The sequence below is a fragment of the Notamacropus eugenii genome, chromosome 4, assembly GCF_028372415.1.
Source record: "Notamacropus eugenii isolate mMacEug1 chromosome 4, mMacEug1.pri_v2, whole genome shotgun sequence".
NCBI lineage: Eukaryota > Metazoa > Chordata > Mammalia > Diprotodontia > Macropodidae > Notamacropus > Notamacropus eugenii.
In genome coordinates this window covers 59,514,340-59,541,234 of record NC_092875.1, presented here as the reverse complement: position 1 = coordinate 59,541,234, position 26,895 = coordinate 59,514,340, and the positions used below count along the sequence as shown (strand labels likewise).

At 38.1% G+C, this 26,895-nt stretch overlaps 1 protein-coding gene across 7 annotated transcripts in view; it reads left to right on the top strand.

The window, feature by feature from the left end:
• The window catches only part of EPS15L1 (epidermal growth factor receptor pathway substrate 15 like 1), a 120,042-nt gene that overhangs the window by 80,807 nt on the left and 12,340 nt on the right, over positions 1-26,895 (top strand). For all 7 annotated transcript variants that reach the window (XM_072601279.1, XM_072601278.1, XM_072601280.1 and 4 more), the window contains one exon: positions 8,288-8,420. In XM_072601279.1, the coding sequence (XP_072457380.1) occupies positions 8,288-8,420 (133 nt within the window). The remainder of the gene's footprint in view (positions 1-8,287; positions 8,421-26,895) is intronic.

The following is a 26,895-nucleotide window of genomic DNA, read 5'->3' as shown; positions in this document are numbered from 1 at the left end:
TTCTTACTTTTTCCATTCATGATCCCTTCAGCACTTCTTAAGCTGTGATTTAAAGTAATTTTTTAAAAATTAATTTTATTTATTTTCAGTGTTCTACAATCACTACCATATAACTTAGATTTTTCCCCCTCCCTTCTCCCTTCCCTCCCCAAGACAACGTACAATTTTATATAGGTTCTACACATACATTCCTATTAAATACATTTTCACTATAGTCATGCTGTGTAGAAGAATTAAAATGAATAGGAGAAATCATATAACAAACCAAAACGTAATACACACAAAAAAATGATCTGCTACATTCTGCAATCAGATTCCATAGTTCTTTCTCTGAATATGAGTCATTTTGCCTTCAAAGACCATTGGGAATTTTTTTAAGTCCTTGTATTGCAATGAAGTTCCAAGTCTACCAGAAAAAATTCTTGCATACTGTGGTCACTGCTATGCACAAAGTTCTCCTGGTTCTGCTCCTTTCACTCAGCATCAGATCACATAAGTCTTTCCAGGTCTCTCTGAACATTTCTTATAGTGCAATAGTGTTCCATTACGTTCATATGCCATAATTTATTCAGCCATTCCCCAATTGATGGACATCCCCTTGATTTCCAGTTTTTGGCCACCACAAGGAGTGCTGCTATAAATATTTTTGTATAAGTGAAACCCTTTCCCATTTTTATGATCTCTTGGGGATACAGTCCTAGAAGGGGTATTGCTGGGTCAAAGGGTATGCATATTTTTGTAGCCCTTTGGGCATAGTTCCAAATTGCTCTCCAGAATGGTTGGATCAGCTCACAGGCTCCACCAATAGTGAATTAATATCCCAACTCTCCAACATTTATCATCTTCCTATTCTGTTATGTTAGCTTATCTGATAGGTGTGATGTGGTACCTCAGAGTTGTTTTGATTTGCATCTCTCTAATCAATAATGATTTAGAGCATTTTTTTATATGACTATAGATAGCTTTAATTTCTTCCTTTGAAAACTGCCTGTTCATATCCTTTCACTATTTATCAATTGGGGAGTGATTTGTATTTTTGTACATTTGACTCAGTTCTCTATATATTTTAGAAATGAGTCCTTTATCACAGACACTAGCTGCAAAAATTCTTTCCCAGTTTTTTGTATCCCTCCAAATCTTGGTTGCATTGGATTTGGTTGTGCAAAAATTTTTCAGTTTAATGTAATCAAAATTATGCATCTTGCACTTTATAATGTTTTCTATCTCTTCTTTAGTCAAAAATTCTTCCCTTTTCCATAAATCTGATAAATACACTATTCCTTGCTCCACCAATTTGTCCATAGTATCAATCTTTATACCTAGATTGTGTACCCATTTGGACTTTATTCTTGTGTGTAGTGTCAGGCATTGGTCTATGCCTAGTTTCCGCCAGACTGTTATCCAGTTTTCCCAGCAATTTTTGTCAAACAGTGAGTTCTTATTCCAGAAGCTGGGGTCCTTGGATTTATCAAAGAGTAGATTGCTGTATTCTTTACCTACTGTGTCTTGAGTACCTAGCCTATTCCACTTGTCTACCCTTCTGTTTCTTAGCCAGTACCAAGTGGTTTTGATAATTGCTGCTTTATAGTACAATTTGAGATCTGGTAATAGTAGGCCACCTTCCCTAGCATTTCTTTTCATTAGTCCCCTTAATATTCTGGACCTTTTGTTCTCCCAGATGAATTTTGATATTTTTTTTTATAGCTCTAGAAATTATCTGATAGTTTAATTGGTATGGCACTAAATAAGTAAATTAATTTAGGTAGAATTGTCATTTTTATTATATTGGCGCAGCCTACCCACGAGCAACTAATGTTTTTCTACTTACTTAAATCTGACTATTTGTGCAAAAAGTGTCTTGTAATTGTGTTCATATAGTCCCTGGGTTTGTTTTGGCAGGTAAACTCCCAAATATTTTATAGTGTCCTCCCCTAGCTTTAAATGGGGTTTCTCTTTCTATCTCTTGCTGTTGGGCTTTGTTACTAATATACAAAAATGCAGAAGCAATTTTTCATAGAGTTGAAATCTGCATTTTTTTCTTTCGAAAACTAGTCCATATCATTTGACCACTTGTCCATTGAAATGTTGCTCGTGGTCTTCTATATTTGTGTTAACTCTCTATATATCTTGGGTATAAGACCCTTGTGAAAGATATTTGATGCAAAAATCATTTCCTAATTGAAAGTTGCCCTTCTTATCCTACTTATATGAATTTTATAATTGTAAAAGCTTTTCAGTTTCATGTAATTGAAATTGTTATATCTTTTTGGACCTCTTCTAACCCTTGTTTAGTGACAGATTCTCTTCCTTTTAGTTAGTTTTGCTTAGCTGCATTTTTTTCCTTCTCAGATTTTGTTGTTGTTATCTAGGATAACTCAATGGGCAGGGTATAAGAAAGTAATATATTCAGAAATTAAAGTGATATGAAAACAAAAGGTATTTATTAAAACTAAAATAAAAGAATTCTTCCTCAGCCATAGTTGTGAAAGATACCTCCAGTAGTTTTCCTTCAATCTTTTGATAATATGGTCTTTTATATTTAAATCAAGAATCCATTTGGAACTTACTGTGGCACGTGGTGTAAGATCCGGTTCTAAGCTCAGTTTTGCGAAACTACTTTCCAGTTTCCCCAGTGCTTCTTTTTTTTTTCTTTTCTATATTTATTTAATTTTAGTTTTCAACATTCATTTCCATAAAATTTTGAGTTCCAAATTTTCTCCCCATCTCTTCCCTCCTCCCACCCCAAGACAGCATGCATTCTGGTTACCCCTTCCCCCAATCTGCCCTTCCTTCTTTCACTCCCCTCCCTTCCCTTTTCCCCATCTTCTCTCTTTTCTTGTAAGGCAAAATATATTTCTCTATCCCATTACCTGCATTTCTTATTCCCCAGTTGCATGCAAAAAATATTCTCAACATTTGTTCCTAAAAGTTTGAGTTCCAACTTCTCTCCCTTCCACCCTCCCCACCCATCCCCACTGAGAAGGCAGGCAATTAAATATAGGCTATACATGTGTAGTTACACAAAAGACTTCCATAATAGTCATGTTGTAAAAGACTAACTATATTTCCCTCCATCCTATGCTGCCCCCCATTTATTCCATTCTCTCTTTTGACCTTGTCCCTCCCCTAAAGCATTTACTTCTAATTACTCCCTCCTCCCATTTGCCCTCCCTTCTATCATCCCCCCTACACCACACTTATCCTCTTCTCCCCTACTTTCCTATAGTGTAAGATAGATTTTTCACATCAAATTGAGTGTGCATGTTGTTTCCTCCTTAAGCCAAATGTGATGAGAGTAAGCTTCACTTTTCCCCTCTCACCTCCCCCTTTTTTCCCTACATTGAAAAAGCTTTTTCTTGCCTCTTTTATGAGAGATAATTTGCCCCATTCCATTTTTTCCTTTCTCCCAATATATTCCTCTCTCACCCCTTAATGTTATTTTTTTAGCTGTCTTCCCTTTCTATTCAACTCACCCTGCGCCCTCTGTCTATATGTATATAATTCCTCCAACTATCCAAATACTGAGAAAAGTCTCAAGAGTTACAAATATTATCTTTCCATGTAGGAATGTAAACAGTTCAACTTTAGTAAGTCCCTTATGATTTTTCTTTCCTGTTTACCTTTCCATGCTTCTCTTGATTCTTGTGTTTGAAGGTCACATTTTCTAGTCAGCTTTGATCTTTTCATCAAGAATGCTTGAAAGTCTTCTATTTCACTGAATCAGCATTTTTTTCTCCTGAAGTATTATGCTCAATTTTGCTGGGTAGGAGGTTCTTGATTTTAATCCTAGCTCCTTTGACCTCTGGAATATCATATTCCAAGCCCTTTGATCCCTTAATGTAGAAGCTACTAGATCTTGTCTTATCTTGATTGTATTTCCACAGTATTTAAATTGTTTCTTTCTGGCTGCTTGCAATATTTTCTCCTTGACCTGGGAGCTCTGGAATTTGGCTGCAGTATTCCTAGGAGTTTTCCTTTTGGAATCTCTTTCAGGAGATGATTTGTGGATTCTTTCAATATTTATTTTATCCTCTGGTTCTAGAATATCAGGGCAGTTTTCCTTGATAATTTCATGAAAGATGATATCTAGGCTCTTTTTTTGATCATGACTTTCATGACTTTCCCATAATGGCTTTCAGGTAGTCCCATAATTTTTAAATCATCTCTCCTGGATCTATTTTCCAGGGCAGTTGTTTTTCCAATGAGATATTTCACATTATCTTCTGCTTTTTCATTCTTTTGGTTTTGTTTTATAATTTCTTAATTTCTCATAAAGTCATTAGCTTCCCTCTGCTCTGTTCTAATTTTTAAAGAACTATTTTCTTCATTGAGCTTTTGAACCTCCTTTTCCATTTGACTAATTCTGTTTTTTAGAGCATTTTTCTTCTCCTCATTGACTTTTTGGACCTTTTTTGCCATTTGGGTTAGTCTGTTTTTAAAGGTGTTATTTTCTTCAGCATTTTTTTGGGTCTCCTTTAGCAAGCTGTTGATGACTCAGTTTTCATGATTTTCTTGCATTGCTCTCATTTCTCTTCCCAATTTTTCTTTTACCCCTCTTTCTTGATTTTCAAAATCCTTTTTGGGCTCTTCTATGTCCTGAGACAATTGCATATTTTTTGGAGGTTTTGGATGTAGAAACCTTGACTTTTATGTCTTCTTCTAAAGGTATGCTTTGTTCTTCCTTGTCCAAAAGGATGGAAGAAAATACCTTTTCACCAAGAAAATAACCTATAGTCTTGTTTTTTTCCCCTCCAGTTACTTGACTTTTGAGTCCTTTTATCAAATGGAGGGTGTACGCTAAGGATCTGTAAGTTCTCAGTTTCCATGGTGGCACAGTCAAAGGAGAGGAGTTTATTCCTCTCTTGGCCTGCACTCTGGTCTGGGACCAACCACAGGCTTTTCTTCCCAGGATCTGCGAGTAGGGTTCCCTCTCCAGAGCCTCTACCAGCTCCACCACACCAGTGTTCCTTGTCACCCCAGGGCTGCCACTCAGAACTGAGACCTAGATTGGCTGCTCAGTTCCCCCAGGGTGTTTAGGTAGAGGGCTCTAAAAGTGGATGCTGCCGCTGCAGTGGGTGCCTCCACTCTGGTACCCGAATTGGGGCTGGGGCCTGGGCTATGGCCAGACCCTGCTCCCTTCTCACCCAGGTGGAAGAACTTTCTTACTGACCTTTGAAGCTGTCTTTAGTGTTTGTGGGTTGAGTGATCTAGGAACTGTAGCTGCTACCCGTGATTCTGTGCTCTAAAGCCTGCTCCAGTCCTGTCTCTGCCACGCCATGCAGCCAAGGCTAGGTTGCTCTCAGTTCTGAGTCTGGTGTGATAGATCTTTCCTGGCAGCCTCCCAGGCCGTCTTGGACTGGAAATCTCTTTCACTCTGTCGTTTTGTGACTTCTGCTGCTCTAGAATTTATTTAGAGTCATTTTTACAGGTATTTTATGGGGGTAGAGCTAGAGCAGATCCGTCCTTCTACTCCGCCATCTTGGCTCCACCCACCCATACCCTGCAATGTTTCTTGTCACATGAACCTGTTGTTAAAACAAAAACAAATATTTTATGCAAACATGCCTTTCACATAGTAAAAGCTTGTTAACTTTGTTGAGTGATGTAAAAAAGAGTAAAATCAACAAAAACAGGTAATTCAGTTACCTGACCTAGTTATATTTTTCAGTTTTCAATTCTTAGCTTATGGAGCATTTTAAGATAAGGTCAAAACTATTTCCTCAGATTTAGGATCATTTTTTAAAAATATAAATGAATGAAATAGTTTTCTTTATTTTTTAAAGAGCCTTCTTCATTCTCATTTAACTAAGAGAAGCCAAAGTGGTTTTCCTGCAAGTTTTGAAACTTAGAAGCTTTACTCCAGCCTTAGATTAAATTAGAAATAGTTATGCAGTGGTCCGTTTGGTCGTAGATAGGAGGTCACTTAGCATTATGGCAGATTCAGAAGTCTGTAGTTTGAATCCTTTCAGATTGGCAAGTCAATCATATGGCACAATTTGATCCCTTTCCAGTTATACTATAACCAAAGTTAAAGTGTGTCTCTTTTGAATCAGAGTATCAGAATGTAGCCTCTCCACTCCACTGGGTGATTACGAGTCATTGTGGAGAATGATTGTGGTTTTAGTTTGAATCAGGTGACATCTGTTGAGCACCTACTTTGGACAAAACACTATGGTAGTGGAGCATATACAGAATAATTAGGACAACAGCAGTGGTGATAATAGTTCATCCTATTAAACTTCAACAAAGAGTTTTGCCTCTGTTCAAGGCACAGTGCTCTGTACTGTACAGCAAAAAGAGGCCATACAAGGAAAGCCTCTCGAAAGCAGAGACTGTATGTGATGTGGTATGAATGAAACTGTGGTAGGAAAATGGGAGAAAGCCAAACAAAGTGCTTTAGGAAAATTTGAGGGGAGAAGAAAGCACTTCACACTGGGCAGATTGTGAAAAGCTAGATGAAAAGAGAGTGTCCCCTCTTTTCTAGGTATACTCCCCTCTCTAGGTGTATGGGGGGGGGGTTCCCCTTTAAACTTGAGCATATGCATCTCCTTTTGCTGGATGTTTTCAGATTTCTTGCTGTCATTGTAATGGTGACCATATTTTATGCAAGGACATTCCTAGGATATCCTGGTGGACTATGGATATTGTGTGTCCCATTCCAACCAACTTCTTCCTATTCCCACCCAGCATCACACAGCATTTTTATTCAGGTGATACCAAATTGAAATGATATCAAACCCTGTTTGTCAGATACTAGTTCCTTACATCCCTACTCTTCTCTGAAATCTTCCATGATTTCTCATTCACTTCCCTACATTAAAAATTACCTCTCCTTTGAACTCTGAGAACAACTTGTTCCTATCTCCCTTTTGTCAGTTAACGCATTCTGTCTTGTAAAACAGATAAATAGATACAGTTCATTCTCTTAGTTGATTCTAAACTATTAAAGCAGGAATTATTTCTTAGCTATTAATTCCCAGTACAGTTCCTTAGCATATTTAGCAGGAGTATCTGTGAATATCTCTTGAATAATTAAATGAACAGTAAAGGCAACTTTGAAAGAAGGAAAATTTGTAATAAGAAGACAGGCAGCTTGTGATGGTGAGAGATCCTAGAAGCTGGGAAGACCTTTGGCCAACTGTCGGTGTCCAGGACCTTTTTTTTTTCCTTTTTACCGATGGAAAAAAACAACAACTACCCTTTACTTTTAAAATGAACATTTATGTCAAACAGCAAAAGACCTATAGAATTTTAATACCCTTATCCACATAGAAGAGTCATGGAAGGGGACAGGATAAAACCTGGAAAGATCTTCAAACCATTGCATCCTAAATTTTGCTGTAGAAAATGTCATTTGAAAAGCTTAGCAATATACTACAGCAAAAAAAGTGGTATTTAAATATCAAGAAACCTGATGAAAAGATACACTTAGTGAGTTTAACACTATGAAATGTGAACAGAACAATTCCTGCAGCAAACTTAGGTCTTGTGGACTACAGTTCTGAAGTGCTCCCGTGTCTGTCTCTTCTTTTTCACTGCCACCACCCTAACCCATCCACTGAGGGGGAGCATTGCAAGATTTCAACAGGCAGACATGGGAAGAATGACAGTCATGTAAAATGGGGCTAGAATAGCAGATCAGAATCAGTTCAGTGGCAGGGAGCCTGGAATGACAGACTGAGGGATTTGTGTATTATCCTTTAGGCCAAGGGTGGGGAACTGGCAGCGTTGAGGTCACATGTAGTCTTCTAGGGCCTCAGGTACAGCCTTTTGACTGAGTCCAAGTTTTCTAGAACAAATCTTTTTATTAAGGGGATTTATTCTGTAAAACTTGGATTTAGTCAAATGGCTGTCCCTGAGGACCTAGAGGGGGTCTGGTTATGAGGGATGGGATGGTCCAGGAAAACGAAAGCCAAGAAATGACTATTGGGGTTAGAAATTAAGATGTCACTAGGACCTCAGAGCAAGAAATTTCAGTAGAACTTGGGCAGGCCTCTTCTCTTCAACCTCAATTTTATCATTTAACAGCAGATATTCAACAAACATTTATTATGACCTGAAGGCATACCAGACATTGTGCTTGACACAGTACAGATCTGAGAAAGGTACTTATCTCCCCTTCAGGAACCTTACGTAGCAACCATGTGGAAAAGCAAGCAGGCCCAGGCTTTTGTACTGGGCCTCCCATAAGAGGGGATCAATAAGAACTGACTGCATGTTTGATTGAGCTTCATAATCTTGATTTGAATTGCTTTTCTCTGTCTCTCTTTTGTTTCCGTTTCTGCAGCCCACCCCTTCTGACCCTTTCACCTCCTCTTTTGGAGGGGTGGGATTCTCAGAGGACCCTTTTAAAAGTAAACAGGACACTCCTGCTCTGCCACCGAAGAAAAGTGTTCCTCCCCGACCCAAGCCACCCAGTGGTAAGTAGGATGCCTTTTTCTTTGATCAGCTTTCCCTAGTCTTTTCCACACTACAGGGATAAGGGGGTAGTAAATTAAGCCTCTTCTCACTCAGCTTCTCTAATTCCAATCTCAGAGAAGTCCAAGAGCAAGTCAAACTAGGGTTATTTGGATTTATAATTCAAGTTGTTTTAATTTTATTTCAGCAGTATGGGGTTGGTTTTCCTCCTGCATTCTAAATTCATGGTGCCTTCAAAGTGGAATCTGTTAATTCTTCTTTATTACTAAAGGTTCACCTTCTCTGGCAGTTTTGTTGGGATTATATAAAAGGGATTCCTCTTGAGGTAGAGGTTTTACTAACTGGCCTTGAAGGACCCTCCCAGCCCAGAGTCTTTGAAATTCTCTGTAATATCTGAGACAGAAAGAACCAGAAAGGGAAAGCTTTTTTACTCTTACAGTTGTCAGCTAGTTGGTTGTTCAGAGTCTTTACCTGCCGCACACCAGGCAAAGCTGTTTAAAAATATTTACATGATGGTATATGGCTCAGAATTTGCTTTTGTTAGGATCTTGCTCAGTAGAGTAGAATCCAGCTCCCCACCTTTCCTTCCTTGCCCCATTCTCTAACAAGAAGTCATTTTCATTGGCTATAGTCTCTTTTAAATGTAATGAGAAACCATGTCCCTGATGGTGAAACTAGACAATTACTGGTATAGCAATATCATGTAGTTAGTCCATGGTTCCTTTCTTTCCTTCATCATCATCCTTCTTATGTCATCCCTCTGCCATTGGAGTGACAGGAGAATTGCCCTGCTGATGGGTGGTGAGGTACCGCCCTGCTTGCCACGGTGGGGAGTAGCCATTGTCATGCTGGCCAAGGTTGGTGGACTGGGCATAGGGGAGAAAGAGGAGAACCCTGCAGCAGTCTCTTCTTGCTTCACTCCAATGGCTGTGAGATTGGCCACATGGCAAAGAGCTGGGTTGACCATGGAAAGAAAGTGATCAGGGATTTCTTGTTCCCAAGCAATGTGTTCCTTGAAGACAGAGGTAGAGGGCCTGCTCAGCAACTATATTATAGAGAACACCCTCCATCCCCCGTTAGCTTCCCTAGGGTAATCTTTTATTGTCTATCATTGGCTCAGCTCTTAGGAACAGTTCCATTCTATCCAAGAAGTCTAGGTGTGGGTATTCAAAGAAATACCCACAGTATTCCAGCAGTAACAGCGCAGACTTTGGTCCTCTCCTCCGAGGTGAGAAAACCCCTCCACAGGGTCTTTTCATTGCCTTTTGCTTCCCTGTGCAGCCTCAGGCTCACCTTGACACTATTCTTGCAGGGAGGCTGGGGCTGTGAACCACCCCCACACCACTCCCACACCAGGCTCATTAAAGTGCATTAAGAGTGAACAATGTGATATGGCTACCAGATCCACTAAAGGGATCTTAGGCTATATTCTAAGAGACCTTGTATCCTGTGTTCTGGTCAGATACCTTGTAAGTACAGTGTTCCATTCTGGCCTCTACTCTTAAGAAGTCAGCGGGTGACCAGAGTAGTGAAGGACCGCAAGAATGTGCCATCTAATGATCAGCTAAAGGTCTTTCCTTTAAAGGAAAGCCTTGGAGGGGACATGATTGGTGTCTTAGAATATCTGACGGACTGTGGTATGGAATAATAAAATCTGACTTTATATAGCACTTCTGGATTTGCCAAGCATTGTGGAATGAATGCTGTAGGTATAATTATTAAAACTCAGAGAGGCAATAAGATACAATGTAGGTATGGTCCGTGGCCATCTGACTATCAGGTATCAAGAACAGCACACAGACACCAACAAGGGTGGTCATCCCACATATTCTGCTTGTTCCAGAGGGCAGAACTTAGGCAGGATTGGTACGAGTTACAGAGGCATACACTTGTAGTTTGGTGTAAGGAAAAGCTTTCCAGTAATTTAAGCTGTTCAAAAGTGTAATGGGCTTCCTTGGGAGGTTGCAGGTTCCTCTTCCTTAATTTTTTCCTTTGAGCAAAGACTTGATAACCATTTGTTAGTTTGGTATGTTGAAGCGGGAGGTCTTGTTCAGGTACAAATTGCACTTAATAACCTATAAGCTTCCTTACAGTTTTGACCTTCTGTGAATGTATTAGTGGGATGATAAGATAAAAGATTTTTACTTAATACTGTAAAACAAAAAGTAATACTCTTAGAGAACTAGTCATTGCCACTTACAAATTTGTTGTAGTGATTTTTATTGTCCTTTTATATCTTTAATAAAGTGAAATAATAGGAACTTAAGAGTCAGAATGGAGGTTACCATCAGTTCCTTTTTTTCCAGGTAAACTGAGACCCAAACTTCCCCAAGAATATACATAATATTTGGCTGCTATTAGTCAACATTAGCTTCTCTGATCTCTTCACTTATCTCTTGGCTCATGCCCAAGCCATCCATCCAGGCTCACTTCTCTCCCAGCTCTGCTCCTTACTCTCTAGATTTTCCCACCCCTAATGCAGCAGTCTTCTCACCCTGGAAATGCCTTTATCCCTGTGCTGGACCCCCACCTTTAGTGAGTTTCTGCTTAGACCTTCCATTTATGGAAATGCCCCAGATAGCTAGACATGCTCACTTCTCTCATGACTCTAACTCCTTTTTTTAACTATTTGGGATAGAAATCTTTCCGAAATATATTAATGTGTTTTCGTTCTTTATTAAAGGGGAGATGATGAGTGTAATTTCTTTTTGTTGTTAACGTGTTGTTTTTTTTTTTGTAAATAGTATTTTATTTTTTCCAATTACATGTAAAGGTAGTTTTCAACATTAATTTTTACAAAATTTAGAAAATTTCCAAATTTTTCTCCCTCCTTCCCTTCCCTCTCCATTCTCCAAGAAGGCAAGCAGTCTGATATAGGTTATACATGTGCAATTTTCACATTAGTGATGTTGTAAAAGAAGAAACAGAACAAGAGGGAAAAGCCACAAAAAAACTCCAAAAAAGTGAAAATAATATGCTTTGATCTGCATTGAAACTCCATAGTTCTCTCTCTGGATATGGATAGCATTTTCTGTCTTGAGTTTTTTGGAATTGTCTTGGATCATTGTATTGCTGAGAAGAGCTACATTGATTGTTGTACAGTGTTACTGTTACTGTATCTGGTTCTGCTCACTTCACTCAACATCAATTCATGTAACTTTTTCCAGATTTTTCTGAAAGCTACTTGATTGTCACTTCCTAGAGCACAATAAGTATTCCGTTGCATTTATATACCACAATTTGTTTAGCCATTCCCTAATTGATGGGCATTCCTTCAGTTTTCAATTCTTTGCCACCTCAAAAAGTACTGCTAGAAATACTTTTGTACATGTGGGTCCTTTTTCCTTTTTTATAATCTCTTTGGGATTCAGGCCTAGTGGTGGTATTGCTGGATCAAAGGGTATACGCAATTTGGTTGCCCTTTGGGCATAGTTCCAAATTGCTCTCCAGAATAGTTAGATCAGTTCACATCTCTGCTGACAATGCATCATTGTTCCAATTTTCCCACATCTTCTCCAATATTTATCATTTTCCTGTTCTGCCATATTAGCCAATCATATAGATGTGAAATAGTACCTCAGAGTTGTTTAAATTTGCATTTCTTAAATCAATAGTGATTTGCAGCATTTTTTCATATGACTATAGGTAGCTTTAATTTCTTTACCTGAAAAACTGCCTGTTCATATATATCCTTTGACCATTTATCAATTTGAAAGTGACTTGTATTCTTATAAACTTGATGCAGTTCTCTATATCTCTATACTTTTATCAGAAATACTTGCTGTAAAATTTTTCCCATCTTTCTGCTTTCCTGACAGTGAGTAGTATAATTTCATTTTTTTATTGATGATTCATTGTAATTATTATGAATCACATTTATAACACTGCAAAGCCTTTCAGCTGTTTCTATTCAGTGCTGTGATTGTCCACATTTCTGGCAGTCTCCACCTCATTTTTCTGCTCAGCTGCCTTTAATTTGCAGGGGATAGACAGTTCAGTTCATCTAATAATAATTCACATTTCTATAGTGTTTTCAGTTTGCAAAATGCTATCCTTACAACAGCACTGTGAAAGTTTCATTATCCCCATTTTTGAGATAAAGAAAATAAGGCACAAGGTGGTTAAATGATTTGTTCAGCTAATTAAGTGTCAGAGTTAGAACTCACCTTTATGTCTTATGTCTTAATAACAGAGCTCTTGACACCTTATCATACTATTGCTTTATCAATAAACAAGTGTTTTCTTTGTGGGAGACACTATTACTACATGTTGTGAGACAGAAAGATAAAGTAAGATTCCAGGCCCTTATGGAGCTTACCAGTATAATAAGCTTGGTAAGAGTTACATGTGATAGGAGAAATCATTGAAAATCTATAGCACTGCCTTTAGTATCGAGATTTTCTGACAGCTATTTTCCTTAATTCTGGATTTAGAACTGTGTTCAAGAGGTTTGAATTTGTGAGGGATGTTATTACAGATGTGTATTCAGTTCACTTAATATTTGTTCAATTGTTTTTCAGTTGTATCTGACTCTTCATAACCCTATTTGCGGTTTTCTTGGCAAAGATATTGGAGTGGTTTGCTGTTTCCTTCTGCAGCTCATTTTACAGATGAGGAAACTGAGGCAAACAGGATTAAGCAACTTGCCCAGAGTCACACAGCTAGAGTAAGTGGCTGAGGCTGGATTTGAACTCAGGAACATAAGTCTTCCTGACTCCAGGCCCGGCACTCTATGCACTGTGGTGCCACTTAGTTCTAACACTTATCAAACCAATACCTACTAAGTGCTACTAAGTGTAAGGTAGTGTGTTAGATACTCAGGATGTAAAAATGAAAGAGAAAGGCAGGGAGGGAGAGGGAGAAAGTGAGTACTGACTTTGTGCTAGGCTCTGTGCTAGGGGCTGGTATCTAAGTACAAGAAAACAAGATGGTTCCTCCTTAAGAAGCTTACATTTTCATAGAGGAATACAAAGCATCAAGGGGAGATAAAAAGGGGTGGAAAGGAAGGAGACTATGGGGCACGGCAGCTAACAGAGAAGTGAGAATAGTTTGAGCTGGGAGTGCTGTGATAGGCTGATGTCCCTCAAGAAATGGGAGTCCTGGTCAGGGACTCATTAATCATGAGAAAAAGCCTCAGTGGGGCTTCATCAGAGGTGGACAAGGCAGCTAGTGGAAAAGTGGAGCCATCCACACAGTGAACTGAGCACACGTCAGGTCCTAGAAGTTCTAATCTCTCTGTAGAGTTTTCATACAGCTTCCCTTGATTTTAGCATCTCTGCTGGGTGGGTGGTTCAGCTACATTCTCCTCACTTGCTCCTCTCCATAGTTCTTAGCTTCCAGGGGGTCATGCTTCTTGAAGTTACTTCCTCCTGGGGACAATGCCCCCATTCCTATCTTGTTTGTAGCATATGTCTGTGCTCTTCAGTGGATAACTCTCCATCAGAAGCAAGGAGTTCAGAGTACAATAGAGCTGATTAGAAATATCAAGGTAAGCATAACATTGCTCCAACCATTATTATTTCAAGTACTTAATAAATGCCTGTTCATTGAGTAAAGCTTCCTAGTAATGTCATTCAGCATTTGCTTCTTTCTAAGCATGAATCTGCGTACAGTCTTGTTACTTAGCCTTATGTTGCTCAAAATCAGTTATAATGAAATGAGGTGTGGGATGTGCTTGAATACAGATAACCATAATAATTCCACATTTTTGTGGCTTGTACTGCCATCCATTCATTCGCCTGGTCTCAGAAGCTTAGTCATCCTGACTTTTCCCTTAATCAATTGCTGAGCTAATTCTACATCCTTAATATCCTGCAAGCCTTTTTCCTCCTTTCTACTTTCGCTTGTTACATTCAGCTGTAGTTCTGGCCACTTTTATGTCTCCTGGATGATTGTAATAGCCTCCTAACCAATCTTCCTACCTGTTTTCTCCCTCTCCAATCCACTGGACCGTGGTACTTCCCAATTCAAAACATTCAGTGCATTCCAATTGTATGCTATACAAAAAGCTCCTTATACTGTCATTCAGCGTGTGTCATAAACTGACTCCCCCTGCCTTATTACTTACGGCTCCTTTTCTCACTCAGTGTTTTCCAGCCAGACCTAACTTAGGACGTGTTCTCCAGGTTTGTCCAAATTTTTCCAGCCACTAAATTTATACATACTGTCCCTCAATCTGAAATGGTCTTCCCTTCCTATTTCTATCTCTTGACTTCCTTCCTTTCCTTCAAGACAGCTCCAGAGTCTTCTATTCCATTCAATCTTTCCTGTTCCTCTCCCCAGCTTCCGTTTCTTCAGTTTTAAATCATTGCACCTTTCTTGAATCTCTCTGGTCATTCTGTTTGGACATTTCCTGTCCACTTCTGTTACCATTTGTATTTTAGTTATTTGTGTGTTTGTCTTATCTCTCTTTCTAGACTGCAAACTTATTGAGGGCAGAAATTATGTTGACTTTCATCTGTGTGTCTTTAGCACCTCACATGGTTCATTATATATACTGGAATGTTAATAAATGTTTGGATTGAATTGATTGTGACAGGGCTTAGAAGTGGCCTGCACCTTCCTTATTAATTCTCTTTGCTAGATTAGCTAAATTAAATTATTTTCCACATTGACCTCATTTTATAACCTTTTACTCATTTCATGAAGAGAGGCAGTTTAAAGTTAATTGAAATTAGTTTAATCCTGGGATTCAGGAAGGCCCAGTTCTCTTCTCCTTTCTTCTCATTAACTTTTTCTATGTGATATCATTAGATAAGGAATATCCTCATTCCTACCTACCTCACAAGGATGTTGTTAAGATAAATGAGTGTAATCTTTAACCTCTATAGTCCTCAATTTCCTTTTCTGTAATAGGGAGGAAGGGACAGACCCATTTGGACTACATTATCTTTAAAGCTATTTCTTGCTGTGATCCTATGGAGTGCTCTGAGCTACTTGAACAATAGGCTTTATAAATGTAGCATATTATTGTCTTATTGCTAACACAATAGGAAAACCTGTGAGATTCATTTGTCATTGATTTTCCCTTTATAATAGATGAAATAGCTGAAATGTTCTGTTTATAAGAGGTAGATATAGAGTCGACAACATTTATTGTCTTGTATGTTTACTTAGTAGTCAAGAACTCAGACTCACAGTAGGCAGCTTCTAGGGTTGGTACCTCAGGAGGGACACTTTCTTTATTGGTTTTCATAAATGCAAATATTACTAGAACATCCCTTTCTCGTTAGAAATTGGTTGTGATGTCAAATCTAATATGTTCTGATGAAGTCTCAAAGGGTCCAGTGAACAAGTAACCCACATGGACACACTTTTAAAATTTGGCCTGGGGTACCAGGTGCCTTGCCCAGGCTCTTCTTTGTTAATACAGATTGAAATGCTGTCATTATGCTTAAATGCAGGGCAATCATTATTCAACTATCTGTAAATATACATTTAACAACAGTTTCAGATTTGACAAGTTGTATCTGAGTAATCCTCTAGCCTTTTGTATCAGATTTTGTTAAAAATGTATCTTTTAATTTAGGAAACTTCATTCTTTATAACAATTATGTTTTCATGTGTGTACTTAACCCTCCTTCTCTCTGTGCAATTGAGAGTAAGTGGTTACTTAAAACATGAAAAATTACTTAGTCTTTTATAAGAGATGGAGATGAGAATTAGAAGAAAACCTTGCTCAAATAACAAACTTTGATATGACAGTAATTTCCATTCTCTTTGCTTAAAGTCTATAACCAAAACATTAACCATTGAAGCAAGACAACGTACCTTGTAAAAACCCACCAATGGAAAATGTTGGAACATTGTTTTCATTTTGCTTCTATCAAAGAAAAGCTGACAAAGCATATTTCAATATTTTGAAAACTCATGCAGTTTGCGTAGTGCCATGTGCCATCCCCCGACCCCACTGAAAAACATGGATAATATAATGCCGGGGACCGAAGAGAGGAGTCCTTGTGCTCTTGGTATTCATGACCAGAGGAGGTGGGGGGAGAAGTTTATATCTAATATACTGATCTGTATGTTCTATACTTCTTAATACCTCCTGTGTGCAAAGCATTATACTAGGTCCTGGTTGGAAATTTCAAGGTGTTTTCTTTGTTATCTTAGCTTGATGAAAGGTCTCTATATGGATAGGCAAACAGAATGACGTTGAATTTTTAAGGATCCAGTGAAATCGTTCTAGAAAAATAAATCCAGTGGAAAGGCTCTAAGGCCTCTTTTTCTCTGACTTAATTTTGATTTTTGAGAGGAATTTTTGAGGGTTTAGTGGTAATAATAGTAGACTTGGATTCAAAGACTTGAGTTCATATCATTATTCTTCCACTTACTATCTTTGTGACCTTGGGTGAATCATTTTACCTATCTGATCCTCAGTTTTGTTGTAAAATGGAAAAGATAATACTTGTATTACCTACTAGGCTGCTATGAGGTTTAGATGAGATAATCTCATGTGAAAAGCACATTGTGAGCTGTAAAATGTACAAATATGAGTAGGTATTATTGATTGTACTGTGGTTGGTAGATAGCAGTGGTAGCTCTGTGCTAGAGAGTATGTTGACACAGTTCCTGCCCATTAGGAGCTTATGTTGGGAGGATGCATAATGTAACAGACGTGTACACACCACATAGACCACATGCACCCTTTTAATTACCTTTTATGTTTGCTTGATTTGGTTAGATTTTTACATTTTGAGTATTTAAAACGTCCTTACCTAAAAGATTACTGGGGAAAGCATTTGGGAGTAGCTGAGAATACCCTTGTGAAATTATTTTCACCCGGTCCCATACACCCTTCATTGTGCTTTCCTCAGCTGCCCCATGGGGCAGAGAAAGCCAAGTACAACTCTCTTACCTTCTGTGAGATGGATTTTGTTCTTCTGTACCATATAAATAAATACTTTACTGCTGGTGATAGCACCAACAGTGGTAATGTCATCGCTATTTTACTGAAGCTTGGATAGATGACATGCCAAAGGTCATCACATTGAAGGGTCTTCAGAGGCAGAACTCAAGCTCACGCCTTTTGACTTCAAATCACTCTTCTTATCACAATCCATGCTATCCCTGAACATGTTGAGTCTTATTTAATGTAAAATTTTTGAGTTGAAAACATTCAGTGAGGCATTCAATGACTGGTAATTTTTTTCTTTGCAAAAGAGATTTTATTTATTCCACAAATATACCCTAAATGTCTACTATGTACAAAGAACTGGTACTAGATTCTGAATGACAGTACCTTATAAAGATAGGAAGCTGTGTAATTTATAATGTACTTATATTTCTTTATTTGATCTTCACAGCAACCCTGTGGCTGGGAATGGGATTTATTATCCTCACCTCACAGATGAGGATAATGAGGCCGTGACCCAGAGAAGTTGAGTGACTTCCTCTTATCAAGGTCACACAGCCCCAAAGTGGCAGAGCTGATTTCAAGTCCAATGTTCTATCCTCAGTATTATCTCTGAAATAGAATTCATGAGTTACACCAGCTGGCATGGACTGAAAACAAACTTATGTTCCTGGCCTTTATCCAGTTTCCATTTTGTACTTTATAGAATCACGATATTCAGAAGGGAAGGAACATTAGACATCTACTGGTTGAACCCTTTCATTTGACAGATGGGGAAGCCAAGATCCAGGAGTGCTTAGTTCTTTGCCCACGGTCAGGCAGCTAGTGGTACTTAACTCGTGGACATCCTGGTGCCTACCCCAGGATCCAGCTGACTACACCACACTGCAGGTGATTGGTTTGGTTTTTTTTTCAAATTTTGTGGAAGTGATTTAGGTAGTTCCCTTGACTTAATTCCTGAGAGCTACAAATATTAGAAGTTATATGTTTTTTTCTGAAGCAGAAGATGCTATAGTTAACTATTCCTAGATAATGAAGCCTGGTGTCAGTATCAGGCTTTCCAGTATTTCCCGCAACAAACTGATTAACTGTTTTACTTCATAGCTTCAGTAGTTGAGACTTTCTTCTGGTGGCCAGGTGGACATTTTGTCGTTGTGATTTGCATTCTTTTCAAGATTGTTCTCAGTAAGTTTTAAGTAAGCAGGCATTCATTTTAGGCAGGTTTATTTGTTCCTGCCAGGCACATTGAAAACGAATACCTAGTAAGCCTCCTGAAACCTGGCAGTTAAACTTAGTACACGTACAATTCTCACAGGTAAACAATGATATATTTTCTGCAACGAACTACAGATTGAAATCAGTCAGAGTTCACCGCTGAATAGTTTCTAGGTAAAAGTTGTTGATTTGCAAAGAGAGAAACAGATTTTTTTTTTTAAGTGCAGGAAATGGCTGTGTGGGTGTCAGTGATTGGGTTACAAGCAGAATTCAGTCCTTTAGTGCTGTGATATGGGGATCTGGCTGCACTGGCCCCACCCTTCCCCACTTCCTTCACCCGAAGCCTGGTGCATCTCTCTCCACTGTGGTTTGAGTAGTACAGCAAGTCAGTGACATTAGTGGAAGAGCCTCGACCACTAACCATTAAATAACCTTTAACCTCCACTCCAATTTTATTATCAATATATTCCTTCTAATGACCTTTTAACCCTAACAACCCCTCACAATAACATTTTTATAAATTCTTATACAAGAATAATACTGAGAAATATCTGTTTGCGTTGTACACATAAAGTATAATGCCACTACCCTGGTGTCCTTATTCAGTGTAAGTGGTGACCTACAAAATACAATTTTTCTAATAGAAAATATATCCTGTCTTATGCCTTTGTAGAGCTTAAATTCAGGGCACCTTGATATTGAATTTAGATTATTTCTTTAGGGTGTGATTTTATATCCTTAAGTTATACACATTTCGAAATCCATTGTGACTGAATAGAATATGTAACAGTAATGTCAGTAATTGGAAACTTGTTACAAATCACATAATTGATTAATGATGATGATTGTCAGTATTAGGTAATTAGGATCAACTTGTTCTATGCAGTGTTAAAATGTTAAGCAAAAATTGAAACCAGAATAGTCAGCAAAGATTTAATTATTCTTTTTTAATCCTTCTTTTCTGACCCTCTTGTTTATTGCACAAGTGTACAGAAAATTGGCTTCTCAGGTTTTACCGTGTGGTTAATGCCTTCTACCCTCAGGTTAGGCACTTTAATTCTGTTCCCACAATGAATTTTTAGAAAATTTTTTTTGAAGATTCTGAGTTGCTGAAATAGAAATAGCTGCCATTTCCCATGACTCTTGGTAGAATATTGAGGAAATTTTTTTGTTGAGTCAGAAATGAGTATTAGCAACTTGATCTTTACAATGAGAAATGTATGTTTCAGGGAAGCTTATAGAAGATGTATCTAAATCAAAGGTTCTTAATTAGTCTTATGTACAGACCTTAAAAATATTTTGACAACTCTTTCAATATAATTGGTTTCCTTTTCTGACCTATATATTTTATTTTGTGCATTTAAAAAGATTATTCTGAGATGAGGTCCATAGACTTCACCAGACTGCCAAAGAGGGCCATGACAAAAAAGGTTAACAACCCCTGATCTAAATAAATGCTCATTTAGAAAATGTTATGCTGAGAAAATCATTAGAATCCAAGACCTGGAATTTTCAGAAAAGTGTTTTCTAGACTAGGACAAAGTGCTCTTTAATTATTTTAGCGTCTCCAGTTAATTATACATGACTGACAACTGTCTGGGGTCCTATATTATCCCTTGTTTTGAATTGTGGAAGGAGTGTAATTCTTTCTTGGGTTTCCTCTGCAAAAAAAAACAAAACAAAACCCCCCCAAAAAAACCCCATAGGTGATCCTTCTCTGCATAGATAATTGTGAATTAAAAATAGAAGCATTTGCCTACTTTGGTGTACACCCAGAAAGAACTGATTGAATAAGAGTTTAGTAATATAGTCATCACTAGTGAGACACAGCTGATGCCTAAGCACTAAGGGCTCATACTCATGATGTAGAGGATGGAAGAGCATAGGATTCAAGAGTCCAGGGAGGCCTGTCAGCTCCTAGTAGGTTCTTGAACTAGAGTCCCCTCTCTGTGAATTACTGGCTTTACTACCCTAGTGACAGTGTACTTTTAAAAAAATCCTCTATTTACTTACCTGTGAACATGCTGTTCCCACCCCCACCAGCAGAATGTGAGTTCCTCAATATGATAGAGTTCCTCTATAGCAACAGAGACTGGTGGACTTTCATATTGGGTAGACAGTGTGGTATAGTGGAAAGATCTTTTGCTCTAGTATCAGAGGACATGGGCTCAAATCACACACCCCATCCCCAAGATTTGATTCCTGTGCATTGTTGGGCAAATTATGACTGAACTTGCCTTGGCCTGAGTTGCCTCATCTATAAAATGAAGGGGTTGGTTTAGATAGATGACCTCTGAGGTACATTCAGCCCTACGTCCATGGGCCTATGATTCTGTGTATCCCCATTGCTACATAAATAGCAATGTAGCTATTTATTTAGCTACACTTCATAAAGGATTAATTGATTGATTGTGAGCAAGTCAGTTCACTTCTCTGAGACTCAGTTTCCTCATCTCTAAAATAGGAACAATACTACTTGTACTTTCTACCTCACAGAGCTCTTGTGAGGAAAACATTTGAATTATAAAATATTGTGCAGGTTCATAGGATTTAGAGTTAGCAATCCCCTTGTCCAGTCCTCATGTTTTATAGATAAGGAAACTGAGGTCCAGAAAGGAGAAGGAATTTGTTCCCATGGTTCCTGGGGGCCAGCAATAGAGAGGATTCTCCTAGACCTTGAGTGGGATGATGGCAGAGGGAGAGCATAGACAACCAAAGGTCTTTGCCACAGTCTGGCCATCAAGAGATAGTGGCTGTGGGATACCCAGAGGCAGTGATTTCTTGATTTCCTTGCTTTTTCCTGTGTTAAGGCAATTAGACTTATTCTGTTTGGCCCCAGGACAGAATCAGGAGCAGTGCAGGGAATGACAAGAAGGAAGATTTGGCTCAATTTAAGGAAGACCTTTCCAAGACTGGGAATGAATTGCCCAGCAGTGAAATACACCACCTTCTTCTGTAAGAAAAAGTTCTCTGTTGGAATTCTGTAGGAAGAGCTGGAGGACCACTTGTTGGGCTGGAGAGGGGATTCCTGTTCAGGAATTGATTGGACTGAATTAGACTTCTCAATTTCTAGCTCTAAAATTCTGTGGTTCTCTGATTTCCTTTCCTCCTAGAAAAGTTTGCCATCAAAGCAACAAGTATTGGGCAGGCAACATCACATGATCAAAAGGTCACTGGCCTTGGTGTCAGATGACATGATTTCTAATCCTACCTCTGATACTTGACTCCCTGTGTGATCTTGGGCAAGTCACTGAACTGCCACCAAAGCAGTCCTTCCTCATTTCCATCATCTCTTTTTCTTCATCCTGAGTGTTCACATTTATTAAAGGCACCATTAAAAACATATCTCATACAGTACAATATAAAATAACTTCTTAAGGTATCATTTACATCTGTAACTCCTATTTATCACATCCCGTCTAAGGCTGGGGAAGCACCTTATAAGCCATTAACAAGAATTTTCAGAGCATTCTGCTTTTTCACTACAATAGAATGTTAGCTACTTTAGAACTTAAAAATAAAAACTGTATTTTGTTTGAGGCTTTGTATTCCCTCAGTGCCTAGTTCTTAAGCCAATGTAAGCACTGAATAAATGCTCAGGTGAGGCTTGTCAGGAGAGGAAAGGGAACTCAGTCAGCCCTGTCAATTGCCTCCTATTGGGAGCATTGGAACTTCCTTGTCAGACACCTCCCAGAAGTCAAACTTAATTTTCCGCCCTCAACTTCTGTTTCTCAAACTTTGAGTGCATATTACCTTCTTTTTAAAAATGAATTTACGAAACTTTGTACAAAACAGATTGCATTTCTGTACAGTTAGCTTGCACTATAGGAAATGGCAAGATTCTTAGCTCAGCACTGCTTTTATGACTACGTCATAACTCTCCTGTAGAATTCATTTAGTTGGATTCATTGGCTTATGCTAGGGGAAGAGGGAGTGAACAGTATGAGATGTCTGCAGAAACGTGGTGAATCAGATCAATGAAGTATTGACAGATTTTGAGATTTTGAAAAACAAGAAAGTGACTGAGAGCAACTCAGGTCTAAGTCTGAGTACATAGTATTGTAATTTTGTTGTAAGAACTGCTATATGAAATTGCATTAAGCTGTTTACTGGTAGTGTATTGTCATCCTCTCTTCTCCCTTTCTATAGAACCAGTATGACTGCTATCATGTTTTTTTATATGTTGTGTGTAATTGTTTTGTAGGGACTTCTTGAAATTTCTTTTATTTTTTTTAATAAATATTTATTAAGTGCCAGTGATAACAGACATCAGACAAAAAGCAGTGATGGAGTGGTGGGACCAAAGGTTTGGTCAGCTTTTCTCAAGGATTCTGCACCAACCTGTTCCTTTTAAATATATGAAGCTGATTTTTCTTAACATTCAGTAAATATTTTTAGTGGAAAATCTCAACACCCTGATCACTTTGAACCTCAAATTTTATCTGATCAAGTCGTGTTTTGGGCTCAGCTTTGATCTCTGTTGGCCATACTTTTACACATATGCCAGTATAAAGTGCCTCTCGTAAACTCACAAGTGATTTAATGTTGTTGATCAGGTATTTGCCTTGCTCTTGTTTTATGAACTCACACAGAAACATTTGGGAATCTAAAACTGTTACCAAGAGTGATCATTTATCATGAAGCTGCAGAATATTTGGTGACTGTTTAACACACACTTATTTACTCCTTTTTTTCCACAGCAACAATAGTTTGTATTTATCTAAAGATTTATAATTTACCAAGTGATTTACATCTGTGATCTTATTTGATCCTAGCATTAGTCCTGTGGAGGCACGTAGTAATAAGCAATACTGTTACCATTTTACTGATGAGAAAACTTGAGTCTAAGAGAGGAAAAGTACTCAAGGGTATGTAGCTAGTGAGTGGCAGACCTGGAATTTTAGTAGAGATCTTTGACTTCAAGTTTGCTGTTCTTGACACTGTACCTATTCTATACATAAGTAATGTAAACTAATCCTCCTTGTAAAAAAAAAAAAAAAAGAAAGAGAAGACCAACTGCCTCCTCTTTGGTTCTTTTTTGCCTGTTACTAACAATCCCTCCCAGTACCACCTAAGTGACTCTCATTGGCTTGACTTTCAGAAGTCCTGACAGTAGTGTGAGAGCTCAGGCATCCTGTGTTGTGTGGGATAAGCGACGGGGGAAGCAGCTGGCCAAGCCACAAACCAGAAATTCCACTTGTTTTTCATTCTTTTGCTTTGATATTTTGTTTTTAAAAATTGCTGCCAGGTAAATTTAGTAAGTTGTGTCATTCACTGAGTTGGAATGTGGATGTGTATACAGATAACACATTTATGCATGTATGTGTGTGTGTGTTTATATACACACATATGCATTTATTCAATAATGTAATTAGTTATAGATACATGTAAACATATTTAGTTCCTATCTCTTTGATCTTTGTTTCAGGTGTATTTATTCCTTTGTAAAACCCAGAATTCACCAAAAAGTTATTTCTCTCCATCTCAGCAGTGGTTACAATAGAACAGAATTTATACCTCAGGTTTTTGGTCTTTCTAATTTCTCACTGATTAGGCAGAAATTCAGTGTCCTGCTAGGTGTGGGGTTTTGTGGGGTTTCCTGAAAAGCATTCTGGGAAAGCCATATTTTAGTATGAGTCCCAAACTGTTCATTTGGAAAGTATAATCCTATTCTCTTTTAATGATATTAACCTTTTGAGTGCCAGAGAGTGATCACTATTTCTGAAAATCAAGTAAAAAATTAAGATTTTTACCTGGGGTGGAGTCTGTCTCTGAGCTTTTAACTGCATTAACCTGCGGTAAACCATTTTGTTCATATTGTTTTTGCTAAAGTAAGTCCTGTGTGTGGTTTCGGTGCACCGCTTGGGTAACTGCTGAAACTGCTGTGGTTTCGAACTAACTTACCTTCTCTTAAATCTTCTGTCCTTTTTATACTGTTAATGAATACTCTAGCATGGACACTCAGAAATAATGAAATAATCATGAATGTTATCATCAGGACAATAAAAAGTGGGCCATAATTCTCCAGTAACTCAGAAGCCTTTTTTTTTTTTTTTAATGGTGATATTCCCATGTGCCCTGATCAAATTTCATCTGGTGAGTTCTGGGTACTACATTTTAAGAGCAATATTGATAGATTAGAGCCCATTCAGAGGAGGGCAACCAAGACAAGGACACAAACCAGGCACATGTGAGGATCATTTGTAGAAGTAGATCTGTTTAGTCTAGAGAAGAAAAGATTGGAGTACATAGGGAAGATGAAAGCAATCTTCAAGTATCATAGGAAAAGGGACTTAATTCTCCATGGCCTAAAACTGAGACCATTGATTTGAAGCGACAGAGTTTTGGGCTCAGTATAAAGAAGAACTTTCTAATAATTAGAACTGTTTAATAATGGAATGGGATATCTGGAAAGGTATTAAGTTTCCCATAACTAGAGATGTTCAGGCGGAGACTAGATAAACACATGGGAATACTGTAGAGATTTCCTGCATCACTCGATTTTTGGACTAGAATACCCTCTAAGTATTATAGTATTATAATATTGTAATACCTTCCCAGTTCTGAGATTCCGTGATTCTATCTAAAGTTGCCTGTTAATGTACCCTAGTAATACAACAAGTAGTAAAATTAGTGAATTTGCTAAGTGAAGACAGCAAAATTACTTTATTACATACAATGTAAGACATTTCAAGAAATAGGAAAATGATTAACAAGTTAGCAGAAGTGTTTACATAAAAATAGGAACTAGATTGAGAATGTTTTAAAATGTAACAGCTAAAAATAATTGGCATGTGTGCAAAGTGAAGTAGGAGACTTGAATGAGCAGGTCCATAGCATTAATAGATGTGTACTTCCTTTTGCAGAAAATTTGCTGTTTTATAATAAGCGCATTCTAATGCTGAACCAGAACAATCTCTAACACTTTTTGCACGTGTTAAGACCATCGTAGTCTTCATGCAAAACTTTAAAAACAGGCAAACAAGAAAAACAGTTTTTACTTTGAAAACAAGAGGCAAACAGTTGGTGTGCCCTGGTTTCACATTAACAAAGTCATGATTTCCAAACAACAGCGGTTTCAGCAATAGAGCAAAACTAAGAGAAGGCAGTTTTTTCAAGTGAGCAACTCTTTTCATCTCTCTGATAATCTGCCTGGTTGTTAGAAACCTCAGTTTGAAATGCTTGTAAATGGAGTGCATTTTAGCATCCATCCCCTTTGTAATGACAGATACTCAGAAATCTCAGCTAGAATTTGATCAAGATTCATTGGAAAGTACATTTAGCAAAGTGCTTAGCCAGCTGGGGATGTTGGTCCTGTAACCAGGACCCCTATTCAGCTCTTTTCTGCCCCCTAAAATTAGCCTTTGCCAACTCACAGGAGGTAGTATATAGAAGCAATAATATTGGACTCGCAACCCTGATACTGAATTTGACATTAGTTATTGTTACTGTGGGAAAGACTTTTCACCCCAAGACCCTCAGTGTCCTGGGCATAGGCCCACACAACTTCTAGGGCTGTTGTGAGGATCAGGAGCATGAAGGATAGAAAACACTCTGTAAATTGTACAGCGCTGTATGAATATTATCTGTTGTTTTTTTAATCATCATTTATTCCCCCTGTCCAGGTATTTAAAGAGACCTGTATGTGTGTTCAGACATGAATTTAAGGGCTTGGAGTACTGAACTACAACCAAGCCCTCCATGAAGTTCTGCTTCTCAACAATAAAAATTCAGCAAACATGTCTGAGTTTTTAGTTTTTTTAGCTTAGCTATCAGGTCTTTTTAATTTTAAATTTTTTTGCCTGAAGTTGAATTTTTAAATTTCATTACGGGTAACAGGAAGTATCACAGAGGGGAAGGGGTGGCCCTGGTGGATGGTCAAACCAGAGAGGTCTTCCCCTCCCATTTTTACCCACTATCTCCTCAGAGACTCTCCTAGAAGCTGCTGCAGACCCAGGTAGCCCTCTTGACCTATGGAGGATGCTGATTGACCCATCCTTAAACCTGGGAATTGCCTGGGAATGCAGTAGGTGCCCCTTCTCTCCCAGGACAATAAGCCCAGTCCCACAAATATTTGAGAACGATGACAACATTTTTATTTTCTTCATATCTAGAGCTCCGTAGTCTCCATGTGAAAACATCTAAAGATTAAATGTAGCAATGTCCATTTATGTGACTTCTTGATAGAGCCAGTGTTTATTATAATAAAAATACTTTCAACCCTGAAATTGAGGTACATATTAGTTCACATTAAATTCACTTGTGCGTCTTCATAGTTAAATAGCCTTTTTAATGTCAATAGGTTTATTTCTTCCTTTTAAAATATTTTCTTTGTACTTCGCTTTAGCCTAAAAAGCAAGTTTGTTTGATTTTTTGATTTTTTAGTTTTAGGAAAGACAGTTGTCAGT